This window comes from Neofelis nebulosa, chromosome 14 (genome assembly GCF_028018385.1).
Source record: "Neofelis nebulosa isolate mNeoNeb1 chromosome 14, mNeoNeb1.pri, whole genome shotgun sequence".
NCBI lineage: Eukaryota > Metazoa > Chordata > Mammalia > Carnivora > Felidae > Neofelis > Neofelis nebulosa.
In genome coordinates this window covers 49,998,590-50,012,170 of record NC_080795.1, presented here as the reverse complement: position 1 = coordinate 50,012,170, position 13,581 = coordinate 49,998,590, and the positions used below count along the sequence as shown (strand labels likewise).

The 13,581-nt window shown below is 42.3% G+C and overlaps 1 protein-coding gene across 2 annotated transcripts in view; it reads left to right on the top strand.

The window, feature by feature from the left end:
* DPYS (dihydropyrimidinase) overlaps positions 1-13,581 on the top strand; it is an 80,910-nt gene that overhangs the window by 22,007 nt on the left and 45,322 nt on the right. For both annotated transcript variants that reach the window (XM_058698811.1, XM_058698810.1), the window contains exons 5-6: positions 12,094-12,250; positions 13,188-13,329. In XM_058698811.1, the coding sequence (XP_058554794.1) occupies positions 12,094-12,250; positions 13,188-13,329 (299 nt within the window). The remainder of the gene's footprint in view (positions 1-12,093; positions 12,251-13,187; positions 13,330-13,581) is intronic.

The window sequence follows — 13,581 nt, the reverse complement described above, 5'->3', positions numbered from 1 at the left end:
CCAACTGAGCCACCCAGGCGCCCCTGTTCTAAGGTTTTAAAACCAAGTCCTTCCCCCTTCCATATAAAATAATAGACCTTCCTAAGATGTGCTAGTGGTTTTGCCATCTCACTTTTTTTTATTTTTATTTTTTTTAATAGTTTTTTTTTTTTAACTTTTATTTATTTTTGAGACAGAGAGAGACAGAGCATGAACGGGAGAGGGTCAGAGAGAGGGAGACACAGAATCGGAAGCAGGCTCCAGGCTCTGAGCTGTCAGCACAGAGCCCGACGCGGGGCTCGAACTCACGGACCGCAAGATCATGACCTGAGCCGAAGTCGGCTGCTTAACCGACTGAGCCAACCAGGCGCCCCTCCATCTCACTTTTAAAAACCAGGAAATCAGAAATAGTCTTATAAATCCTCCTGGCTCTTTGTTGTTGTTTTTCTCAACACTGAAACCGACCGAATTTTTAAAATATGGATTGTGAGAATAGGTTTGACATGTCTTTAACTCTAAAATTAGTTTTGCCAAAATTGCTTCTTATCACATGAAGGTTCAATCAGGATTTTTGTGCAATGTAATCCATTGATATCTTGTGTGAAGAGTAAACTCAGTTTCACACAGGCGCTCTTTTTTTTTTATTTTTATTTTTTATTTATTTATTTAAATTTTTTTTCAACGGTTTTTAATTTATTTTTGGGACAGAGAGAGACAGAGCATGAACGGGGGAGGGGCAGAGAGACAGGGAGACACAGAATCGGAAACAGGCTCCAGGCTCCGAGCCATCAGCCCAGAACCCGACGCGGGGCTCGAACCCACGGACCGCGAGATCGTGACCTGGCCGAAGTCGGACGCTCAACCGACTGCGCCACCCAGGCGCCCCACACAGGCGCTCTTAATAGGGGCTACCAACCGTTTCTGGTTACCTCTCCCTGCTCGCTTCCCCAATAGAATTTCAGTATAAAAGAGCACAGCAGTTCAAAAAGAAAGCACTGCGGTTTTAAAGGTACAGTGCTAGTTTCTGCCACCAGGTGGCTCTGTTGCCAACTCTATGGAATTGGTTGTTCTGTAATTCTTTGCTTTGTAAATCATGTACCCTGTCCTTCCTGTCAGTCAGGTCCATAATGTCAGAATATGATTTAAAAAATAGCAAAGTCGGTGGAAATTGTCAATCTGAATCCACTATCAAGCTGCAATTTTGACGGTTCTGTCAGGAAACAGTTTCTTGATCTAAGGGATACATTTTGTACTGGGATAGAATTCCCTTAGGCACAGAGTAAAAGTCTAGAAAACGTTTTGGAATAAATCACAGGCAGAAAACTATTAAACTTAACTGTGGGCATTTTCATTTTATTGTAAATTTTAAATTGAATTTTATTTTTTGAATATGCAAAACATTGACATGGTCCAAAAGCCAAAATTATAAATTTAAGAAAAGTATTCTCAGAGAAGTCCTGCTTCCTTCCCTAGCACCTTCATCCTATATCCCCATTAGTAATTATTTTTATTATTTTTTTGCCGACCTACCTCTAACGTGTTTCTTTATTAAAAAAGAGTATATGCATATTCCTATTTCTCTTTTCTTTCCTACTTGAGAGGTAAAATAGTATACCTCGTGTTCTGTATTTTGCTTTTTTTCCCTACTTGAAAATAGGTCCTAAAGGTCAGCTCACCTTAGGTATGGAGAGTTTCATCATTCTTTCCTACAGGTGCAGAGTATGTCGCTGTATCTGCTCAACTACTCCCCTACTGATGGATACGTGAGCTGTTGTCAGTCTTTAGCTCTTTCGTATGAAACCACAGTGGTGGACTTATGCGTGTGCTATTTTATATGTGGACGGTATATTAGTTTTCTGTTGCTGCCATAAAAGATTGTCACAAGCTTCATAGTTTAAGACAACACGAATGTGTTCTCTTACAGTTCTGGAGGTCGGAAGTCTAACATACGTCTCACTGTGCCACAACCAAGCTGTCAGCCATGCTTACTCTCTCCCGGAGCTCCCGGAGGCTCCCGGACTCTCCAGGGGGAGAATCCCTTTCCTTGCCTTTTCTAGCTTCCAGAGACCACCCGCATTCCTTGGTTCATACTTCCCTTGCTCCACCTCCAAAGCTGCAGTGGTGGGTGGAGAACATTGCATCATTCTGCTCTCCTCCTCTGCCCCTCTCTTCTATTTCAAGGACCCTTGGATTACATTGAACCCACCCGTTTAATCCGGGATAAAGTCCTTATTTCAAAGTTCTTAATTTAATCACATCTGCAAAGTCCTTTTTGCCATGTAGGATAACCTATTCACAGGTTTTAGGGATGAGGACACGGACATCTGTGGGACGCCATTAGTCTGTGCCACAGAAGAGAATCCTCAGAGTAGAGTCCTAAAAGTAAGACTCCTGGTTCAAAGGGTAAATGCTCAGACGTACTTTTTGGATACTGGTAAATCCCTTTCCAAAGGGGTTGTAAATGAGATATCTAAAACGTCAACCCAGATATTTTAGCTGGGTCAGACTTACTGTAGTAACACTTGTGAAAATCCTCTATTGCACCACTGTCAGAAGCAGCAAAAGTCCAGAATAAATTGGCATAAGAGGGTTCCCCCCCCCGGCATGCGACCTCTCACATGTGATCAAGCAGGAACCCAGAGGGAGAAGGGAGTGGGTTGGACATGAATGATGCTAAACTGTTCACATAGTGACTGTATCAGTCAACCCAAGGGCAGGTTCCTGGGGAGTATAGAGCGACAAGCACTTTTGGACCACACTGACCTTTTATTCATTTATTATCTAACATAATTTCCGAACACAAAAGAACAATACACATCTATTCATTGTTATCATGTTTAAATAAGAAACAATTCAGCCTATAGATTTATGCTATGAACACTTCCTATCTGTAAATACCTTTGCCAGCCCATTCTATCACCAGGGCCTTACCATCAGAGTGTGGTCCCTAGAATGCAGCATCAGCATCCCCTGAGAGCTCTTTAGAAATTCGGAGCCTTGGAGCCCATCCCAGACCCACTGAATCAGAATGTACACTTATAACTGCAACCCCAGGTGATTCATATGCATAATAAAGTTTGAGAATCACTGCTCCAGGAAGCACGAACGAGATCCAATTATTAATTCTTTATTGTAGTAGCCTAACAGTACAATGCTATTAAGTTGGGTATTATTATTAAATTGCCAATTATCTACCCAGAAGAGAGCAACATGATGGTCAATGATGATATAACAACCAACATTACTTGTTGAGTGCTTAATATGTCCCTGGCACATATTTTGATGTCTTAAATCATTTCCTGTTTTGCTATATGTTTTGTCATTAATGCATTTTGATATATGCTATCTTTTTAAATTATCATAACAATGCTTGAGCTAAGTTTTATCAGTTTTGTGACTGATAAAATTGAGGCTTGGAAAAGTTTGGTAAATTATGCCCAATATCACTTACTAGTAGGTGTTAAACCTGGAATTCAGGCCCACGTCCATCTGACCCCAAAGCCGCAATTTTTTCCCATTTTCTCCACTCTGTTCAAGAAGAAATTGATTTACAGAGTTTGGAAATACAGATATCAGGTTCGTATTTAATTGGCTTTGGTGTTTGGCCTTCCATTGAAGTTTTTATTTAAAGTGTTATCATCAGTGTGTCATTTTTTATCATTATTAAAAGAGAAACACGTAGTTGGAGTGACGGCACCAAGATGGCAACATTCCTGATTTCGCTCCCCCTCACGAGAACAGCTAACATCTATTCAAAGATAAGACGCCACTGAGAGAATCCCAGAACACAGGGCTGAGGCTGAAGCACCCCGTGCACCTCACAGACCAAGACAGACTGCGTTACAAGAGTAAGAAAAGAAAGGGCACCTGGGTGGCTCAGTCGGTTAAGCGTCTGACTTCGGCTCAGGTCGTGATCTCGCGGTCCGTGAGTTCGAGCCCCCCATCGGGCTCTGTGCTGACCGCTCAGAGCCTGGAACCTGTTTCAGATTCTGTGTCTCCTTCTCTCTGACCCTCCCCCGTTCATGGTCTGTCTCTCTCTGTCTCAAAAATAAATAAATGTTAAAAAAAAAAAAAAAAAAAAACAAGAGTAAGAAAAGTGGCTACATGTTGACCGCATTGTGCCACTCCCAGGCCAGTGCAGTAGAGACAATGAGTAGAGGTCTCCCTGGGCCTCTGGTTCCTCCAGGGGGAAAAGAGGATTTCAGGGGACTCTGCAGGGCCCCCCCATTGGGAATCTGACTGTGGTAAAGAAGGGAAGGGCTGCAGCAGCCAGCACTCAGATCTTGACAGAGAATTCATACCTGCAGTACCCAAGTAATAGTCCCAAACAGCAGCTTGACTCATCTGTACAACCAAGTTGGGGGCACACTCTGACTCTGACCACAGACCTCTGTGGGGTGCAGATCTTCCTGATTTAGATCTGTAAGCAAGGAGGTTTGCTGACCCTAGAGCCCAGTTTGCTCATGCCCAGGCAAGGAGCTGAGTCACAACTCCACCTGCTGAGGGACTGCCTTCCAACCCTGCCTGACGGGACAGGCTGGCAGCAGCTCCTGGAAGCTGTGTGGCCCAGCAGTGCTCAAGCTGAGAGGAAGACAGGTAGACCTGAGCCAGTACCACGCATGGAGGCTCCCCATGCTGTGCATAGGCAGGGGATTAATTCATAGCCAAGGCTGAGGGTAGCTCCTGGCCCCTTGCAACCAGAGAGCCTGTTTGGGAAATTGAGAATAGCTTCGAGTGGCCCCAACATCTCCTGCGCAGGCAGTGGGGCTGTGACAGAACCCCACCCACTGTGGAGAGTGTCTTCTGGTCTCATCTGGCAAGAGGAATGGCGAAGAAAACATCTGCAAGCTCTGTGGTCCAGCAGCTCTCAGACCAAGAGAAGAGCAGACAGAAGCAATAGTTTGCGGAGCAAAGCCGATGAATGGCACTGTTTGGCCAGGGAATGTGGGGTGCAGTATGGCATGAGTTAAGGCAGCAAACAGAAATCTTTACCAGTTTTAGGGCTACTTTGCCCCCTGTGCCTGGCCAAGGAATCTCACTTATAGCCCCACTTGTCACTGAATACAGTCTTTAGCCTGTCTAACCAGAAAGCTTAACCAGAGCACACAGGAAGGTGCTCTGCCCATTCAACAGCCTTACAGTGGCACTTGAACAGAGAGCACAGCCAGTGGCTTCCCCCACCTGCAGAGTAAAACCAGTAGCCTCACCTGACAGAGAATTCAGCGCACACCCAGGCTTGATTTGGGCCCTCAGACAATGAGCTGTAATGGCCTCGAGTCCAGGCCTGCTGCCCTGCCAGGGCAGGGAAGCTAAGTCGTAGTTCCACTGGCTTCTGAATATAGTATCCTGACCATCTAGGAAGGCTGACCACAGATTTCAGGCCAACCACAGAGCCCATCCTACAGCCTCACTTGGGTAGAGAACCAAGCCAGCAGTCTTATCCAACCAACTGTCCTCAGCCAGTGGCACACCCCATCCCTGTCCCCAGAACCCAAACAGTTGCGTCAGCCAAAAATAGACCTTAATAGCTGGCCCCCACTGGCCCAGACTCATTACCAGCAGACACACTCAGAAACCCAAACTGAGCGGACTGGTGAATTGTCTCTGTCAAAGCAACCCTGTAAGGTCTGGAAGAGGACCCCAATTACTCTAATATGCAGACTACCAACATAAGAAATCAAAGATCACAAAAAAATTGGGTAAATATGATACCATCAAAGGAAACTAATAAAGCTCCAACAATTGACCTTAACAAAAATGGAGACCTATGAAATGTCAGACAAAGAATTCAGAATAATCCTATTAAGGAAGTTTAGTGAACTACAAGAAACAGACGGGCAACTAAATGAAATTAGGAAAACAGGGCATGAACAAAACATTTGATGAAGGCAATAGCAACCATCAAAAAACAAACAAAACCCAAAAATCTTAGAGTTAATAAAATAGAACAATTGAACTGAAGAGTTCAACAGGGAGTTTCAGAAGTAGACTCGACCAGGCAGAGGAAAGAATCAAGGGCTGGATGATAGAACCTGGGACATTACCCAGTGGGAAGACTAAAGAGGAAAAAAAGAATGAAAGAGTGAAGAAAGCCAACAGGCATTATGGAACACAGTGAAAGAACCAAAAATAACATTCACGTTATGGCCATTCCAGAAGGAGAAGAGAAAGAGGTGCCAAGTGCCCTTCCCACCCTGGGAAAAATGCTCACCATGACTTCCTCTACTTTGAGTTCAAGCTATAGTGGAGGCTCCCTCTACTTTTCTTCATAAAGCTATTGCCATCTCTCCGCTTTCTGTCTTCCTAAAATCTACCCAGACTTCTGGCCAGCCCCGGTCCCTCCTTCATTCTCAGAGCAGTTGTGGGTATGGGCCATCTCTTGTACAGCTTTGCCAGGTTTTGGGTGTGAACTGGGAAGAAAGAGATAGAAATGCACATTCGGTCCACCAACTTTAACTTGAAGCCTGAGGTTTCCCTTTGTTCATACCTTGATGTTTTCTTTTAACACTTGCGATAAAAAGCAAAAAGCGGGTTACAGGAAAAAGAATAAGAATGTCATGGGCAAGCCATTGAAATTGGAGTTGCTTTTGACAGTTTGCGAGGAATTTAAATTTCATGCTTATTTCTAGTCTTAGTTCCTCTAAATTGAGTAACCAGAACTAGGTTAGTTCTCATCCTTCGTGTGAGAAACCACTTTTGCAAAAACGAGGTAAGGGAACCAGAAGGCTGTACCTAGAATGATATCCTTTTTTCTTTTAGAAGCAGAATCTGCTGCCCTTGCTTCATACCCCACACATAAAGTTGGACCAACCAGCTGGATTTGTGTCACATATAGAAGTTCCCATCTGCCCGGCCCCAGACCGCTTTCACTCACTGCAGTCTTTGTCCAAATAGTGTATGTGTCAATATGTGCCATTGGCTTCAGTGACACTTTTTATTTTGGTTTGAGTAGCTTTGGTTATACACGTTCCTTTTCTCCATATATTGGCATCTGGAATTATTAATGGCCTTTCAAAAAAAATATATCGTTTACCTTCCCCTCCCTTTCCAATAGAACATGGATTCACTGTTTTTCTGGTGCTTTATTTGTAATGGTGGTGACTTCTCTCAGAACTTACTTGATGTTCTACTTATGGATATCTGTTATAATTTATTTCCCAACTATGACTGAAATTTTTAATCCCTTTTTTTAGTTTCCAGTTTAACTCGTCTCAATAGAGTTCAACTCTATTTTGTATCCATATTCCTGACTATAGGGTACAAATAGGACTCTCATCTGAATTTGTTAATAAAATGTTTTCTTTATACTTTTTACGTAAAGAAAACCAAATTATTGGACACCAGATATATGCTAGTCACAGGGCTCTAGGCATTGGATTTGCAAAAATGATGAAGTTAATTTTGATCCTCAAGTAACTTATGGTGAACTGGGCTACACTGTGGTTGGGGGTTTTTTGTTTGTTTGATGTGATTTGGCTTTCCTTATTGGAGAAAGCTTTACTTTCCAAGTTTATTGCTGTAAAATATAAACTTCTATTACAGAGAGGTTTTAAATGTCTTATTTTCCACTTTATTTAAACTCTGTCTTTATTTAAACTCTGGGTTATTTACCTCTCCTCCCCCTGCCCAGCCATATTCCTTTTGTGTTTTAAAAGATGGGGAGGAAGGTCCATCCAGGGGCCTTTCTCTCTGTGTTTGAGTTGACCGCTGTTTGTTAGAGCTGAACAAGAGTAAGTCAGATCTTGTTATCTTATCACAAGCATGTTTTACTGATGCTTAGTAACCCGTGCTGTTCCTAAGGAAGGATTAATATGCAGCTCAATCAAGGCGATCTGAATCTCAGGCTTTCTTTTTTTGTACGTGAACATCTAAACACTCCCTTGGCCTTTAAATTTAGAGCAAGGTGATCTACCTTACGACCAACTGCAAAGTAGTTGAAGATTGGCCATTTTAAAACACTTTTTAAAAAGAATTGTGTAACCATAAGGAAACTAACATTTGTGGAATGTATTTGCTGCAGTAACAAAGTACCACAGATTGGGCAGTTTAAGCGACAGAAACGAATTTTCTTACAGTATCAGAGATTAGAAGATCAAAGTGTTGACAGGGTTGGTTCTGAGGGCAGCAAAGGATGTACTGCGGACCTCTGTCCTTTGTCTGTAGATGACTATCTTCTCCCTGTGCCTTCACAGTGTCTTCCCTCTGTATGTATCTGTGTCCAAATTTCCTCTTCTTAGAAGACCCCTCTCATATTGGATTAGGGCTTACCCTAATGACCTCATTTGAACTTAATTACCTTTATAAAGGACCCTCCAAATACAATCACATTGTGACATACTGAAGGTTAGGACTTTACCATTTGAATTTTGGCAAGGGGCACAATTCAGCCCATAACATGAAGTGAACCCAGAGTCCCAAGAAGATGCTAAGTACTTTCATATATATTGATGTATTTGATCCTCACAAAATTGCCACACTGGAGAGACATTGTGACCCCACTTCATAGAGGAGAAAAACTGAGACTAAGAACAATCAGTCATCTTGCATACGGTCGCCGTCTAAAAAGTAGCAAAATCAGGATTTGAACCCAAATCTGTGTGATCTACTCTATTATGTTGCTTCTACGTGTTTTCCTTCTCAGTGTTTTCCTTTCTGTGTAAATGTAATATTTTGAACCAAAACCGAGCCCAGAAATGTTCTACTCTATCCTTCTTGCTAGGAAAAAATAGTTTTATAGATGTGCTTGGCTTTCTGTTGGTAGCCAGTGCTTCTACTCCGGGCCACCTGTGCTGGCTTCTCTGCATTTTCCAACCTTTTATAACAGATCTTTGGACTTGACTAAGTGCTATTCACAAATCTAGACAAGGTGTGAACATCTGCTCTATCACTTTCATCTGATAAATGCCTTGACACGTTTCATCATTTGGAAATCTTTAGAATCTCTTAGAGGGCAGAAGTCCTTAACGTAGGAGATAGCATCATAAGTGCAGAGACTTTTTTGGTTTGGGGCCAAACGATGGAGAAAGAAAGAGAGAACCTGTATGGGTAGATAGGGAATGATACAATGTGAACCTTGCTGACACAGTGGGAGGAGATCAATGACGAAGATGCCCTATCTCCGGAGAGTTGTTGAAACCATGTGCCTCAAATGTAATCAGGAGAGCACCAGACTAGGACAGATATAGCACTTTTCATTACCAACCTGCTAAGCGTAGTAAATGACACCAGTAAATGAAATTGGAAAATTTCCCAGCCACAACCACAAAGAGCTTGTGGTTGATTTAAACATTTAAAAACACATGCTCTTAACCAAGAAATGAAGAATAACACTTTTCCTGGTAACGCAATGTGTATGTACGATAAGTCAAAATACTAGGATTCTAATTCTGGTTATCATTTACTACCTGTGTGACTTGGGCAAATTAGTTAGTCTCATTGAGCATCAGATGCTTTATCTGTCACACCAGCTTGAGGGTTGCTGTGAAAGCCAAATGAGATACGTGAATTTCCAACTGTATTTTGCAGTGCTATAAGATGTTAGATATTTTTATTTTTCTTATTTTATTTTTGGCCTAAATCTAATAAAGCCCACAATTATGCTGAATTATCTAGTGTGATTCTCCAATTTACGAACTACCCAGTCCCTTCATTTTCCTTCCCTTTTTTACTTCTTGCATACTATCTGTTTTGTTGTTGTTGTTGTTGTTGTTGTTGTTGTTAATGTCTTAGAACCATTGTGAAATAGGTAGAGTAGTTAGGAATTTTTACCTTTTATTTAATTTTTTAATATATTTGCAGATGCTTAATGAATGGGGAGACAGTTGGAAATAGCCCAGTTAATGAAGAGTTTGTTATGTATACCAACACAGTGGCCTGTCACATTTTAAAGGTGTTAAAGCCTTCCAAGGAGATTACATGTCATCTGGTTTCAAAACAGTCCTGGCAGACTCCTGCTAGTTGCTGACGCTTTTAATTTTTCCTGAGAGCTAATAAATTTGTAGAACTTTGAAACTGTGTTCCCATCTCACCTTGATGGGCCAAATGATTGAATAGAGCATGTGATAAGAATCGTTCCCACATGATGAAGCACCACGGAAAATCCTGAGTTGACAGTTTGTAAACTGATTGCAGATCAAGTCTCTGAGTTTTTCAGTGTCTGAGCATCTGTATGTTCTCTTGGGATAGGAAGGTCACTACATGCCTGCAAGTCAGATATTGGGTCCATCTTTCTATCCCTCCAGCAAATAGTACATTACCTCTTAGTTCACATGAAAAAGGATCGCTTCTTGTTCTACACACCAGAACGAGATACAAGTGGCATTTCTTCTTTCCTGGGAGCAGGGCAGTAGGAAAGAGGATGGGGGTGGGATTCAGCATGTGTGTGTGCTGTGTGTATGTGTGTGTGTGTGTGTGTATGTGTGTGTGTGTGTGTGTGATGAAAGTGAAAGATCTTAGCCATGGCTATCTTGGGGCATAACTTTTATTGACCATGTTTGGTACTTGGTTACTTAAGAAGCAAGGTTTGTTAGGCTTCAGTAAGCCTTGTTTCGTGGTTTGCAAGAGGAAACCGGGAAGAGATGATTTGGGAGGTAATAGGATGCTACATTCTAGTAGTACGCGACGAAAGCAGCTGGTGGCCATCCGCTGTCAGTACTCTCTGAAGAAATGAGTTAATTTCAGTTCTATATCGAGGATTTGAGCTGAAATCCGGTGACTGACTAGCCAGAGTGAGCTAGTTAGGTGTGCCAGGATCTGTTTACTCTGCGTTCACCTCTGTGGCTGCTTGGGGATGATCAGCTTGATGTCGGTGTATCTATTATTCCAACAAATGCTAATCAGAGATAGGATTCTGATTTTAAATTCAAATTTACTCTGCACTATTAGCTTTTCTAACACCGTTTGCTTTTGATGGCCTCATTTGCATGATTTTTAGAATATGCATTGCTGGCTACAATTATATTATCTGAGTGTTCTTTCTATTTAACGTAAGTTTTTGGAGGAGGTTTTTTGTTTTTTGTTTTTTTCTCAAGGGTGTGAAGGGATTCTCAGTGTATTTGCAGTAGAGATATACTGTGGTTAAACTCCATATGACCATGTGGTAATTGTCATCAGGGGTATAGCACAGAAGTTAGGAGTGAAAAATGCCCAGATTCAGATCCTGACTCCTCCACTTCATTGACGGCATGTGGAGTACATGTAATGCAACTGTGCAGAAGTCATTTCACTTCTGTTATAATAACAGAAGCTACTTAAAAGACAAGCTTTTTCTTCATCTTTTAATGGAGATAATGATAGCACTTCCCCGGTAGGGTTTTGAGATCCTTTCATTAGAATGGCACACATATCAGCCAGCATTTGCTAGATCATGCTGCACTAACAGATACATCTAAAATATCAATGGTTTATAACTGCAGAGATTTATTTCTCATTCATACTCGTGTCCGTCATTGGTCGGCTCTACCTCTGTTCCATATTCTCTTCATCCTGAGGGACAACTGAAGAAGCAGTCTCTGATAGTCTAAGGTCAGAAAGAAAACTCACTGTGGCTTTAACAGCTTCTGCTTGGAAGCAGCCCATGTTACTTCCATTCATGTTTAATTGGCCAAAGTAAGCCATGTGGTCAAGCCTAGTATCAGTGAGAGCATATAATCGTCTACCACAACACGCATGGACATTGACTGGAACATAGTAGATGCTCAATAAGCAGTAGCTTTAATTTTTTTTTTTTAAACCAGGTATCATTCTTTTTTTTTTTTTTAATGTTTATTTTTGAGAGAGCGAGAGAGAGAGTGCGCATGAATGGGGAAGGGGCAGAGAGATAGGGAGACAGAAGATCTGAAACGGGCTCTGTGCTGATAGCAGAGAGCCCGGTACGGGGCTTAAACACACAAACTGCGAGATCAAGACCTGAGCCGAAGTTGGACGCTTACCCGACTGAGCCACCCAGGTGCCCAAACAGTAGTTTTAATTTTTAAATCCTGTTCACAAAAGGTAAATTCTAGTTTGGGATTCCTATCATCCCTCACTAGCGCAGAGAAGACTAATATTTATGTTTGTCAGATGGTTCTCTTGAGAGCAAATTAAAGTACTGAATGCGTCCTTTGAAATTTCCAGGGAAAGTGGTCTATGGAGAACCCATAGCGGCAAGTCTCGGCACAGATGGCACTCACTACTGGCATCAAGACTGGCACCATGCAGCCCACCATGTTATGGGCCCACCCCTGCGACCAGACCCATCAACGCCTGACTTCCTCATGAATCTATTGGCTAAGTAATCTTTGAGCAGATGGGTGTGAAGTGTTTTGCCAAAATAAGGTGTTAGATGAGTCTCAGATTTGGATGTAGGACATCTTGTCCACCATCTGACCTTCCATCGACCTCCAGTGTCCTGCTCTACTTGACATGATAGGTGCTGGGGACTCCCTTACCTGAGACCAACGAGCAGTGGCTTAATTATGATATGGTGTCAAAATCTCTCCTGGACGCAGAGAAATCAGATAATTTTTACTGAAGTTTGACTCTCTTCTAATTGTTTCCTTGCCCTTTCTATCCCGCATAGAACCGGGTCTCTTCACTGTGCTTTGTTTCTATCATTCACATATTCTTGAATATTTTTCTGTGCTGCTGTAACCCAAGAACCAGATGTGCCTGTATAGGTACATCTCTGAGATTATTCGCAAGTCAAAGCAGGCTATCTGTTGCTGGTGACACGAACATCCTCAGCCAGTTGTCACATGTCTGCCCATCACAACATTGCCATTTGGGCAGGAGCTGCCTCTGTCCATGTGGGTCACTGAGGCTCATCTTTGTGTAAGGCTCTACTCACAAGGAATTTTCCTTTACGTTATTGCCAGTGACCCTAATATAATTGTCATCTAGTACATGTCATCACTAATTTCTAGATAAGAAACTGAGCATTGAACAAACTCATAACCACAGAACCTACAAGTGAGGGAGCCTGGAACCAGTTTTTCTGGCCTGCACGTGATGGTGCATCAGGCTTCTTGTAAGGGTCTTATTTTCTAAAAGCACTTCCTAGAATAGAGATGAGTATGGATGAAACACATACTTGAAACAGCTTCTCGTTCTCCACTGCAGTTTTCTGACTTTCAGTTGAGGAGCATCAGGAGAACCGGAAAGTTCTGGTAGTTTCCTCTTGACGTCTTTTATGTATTTATCGCACACTCTGGTGTGTTCTTCTTTTCCAGTGGTGATCTAACCACAACAGGAACTGACCACTGCACTTTCAACACCTGCCAGAAAGCTCTTGGGAAGGATGATTTCACGAAGATTCCCAATGGGGTGAATGGTGTTGAGGACCGGATGTCAGTAATATGGGAAAAAGGCGTGGTGAGTTTCATGGGACCCAGCTTGTTTTGCTGAACTCTGTAACCAGGATCTGGCTTGTTTCAGGATCAGAGTGTTGCAAACTGTCAGAGAAAGGCTTTTTGATGGTTTTTATTACAGTGGAGACTCGGAATGCAGCACCATGACCACGGCCACCCCATTCCTCCAGGGTAACAATAAGAAATAATTTTCTTCTCACATAATTTAGTTCAGAAGATACATTGCATCATTATGCAGACATTAGGAGGTAAATTT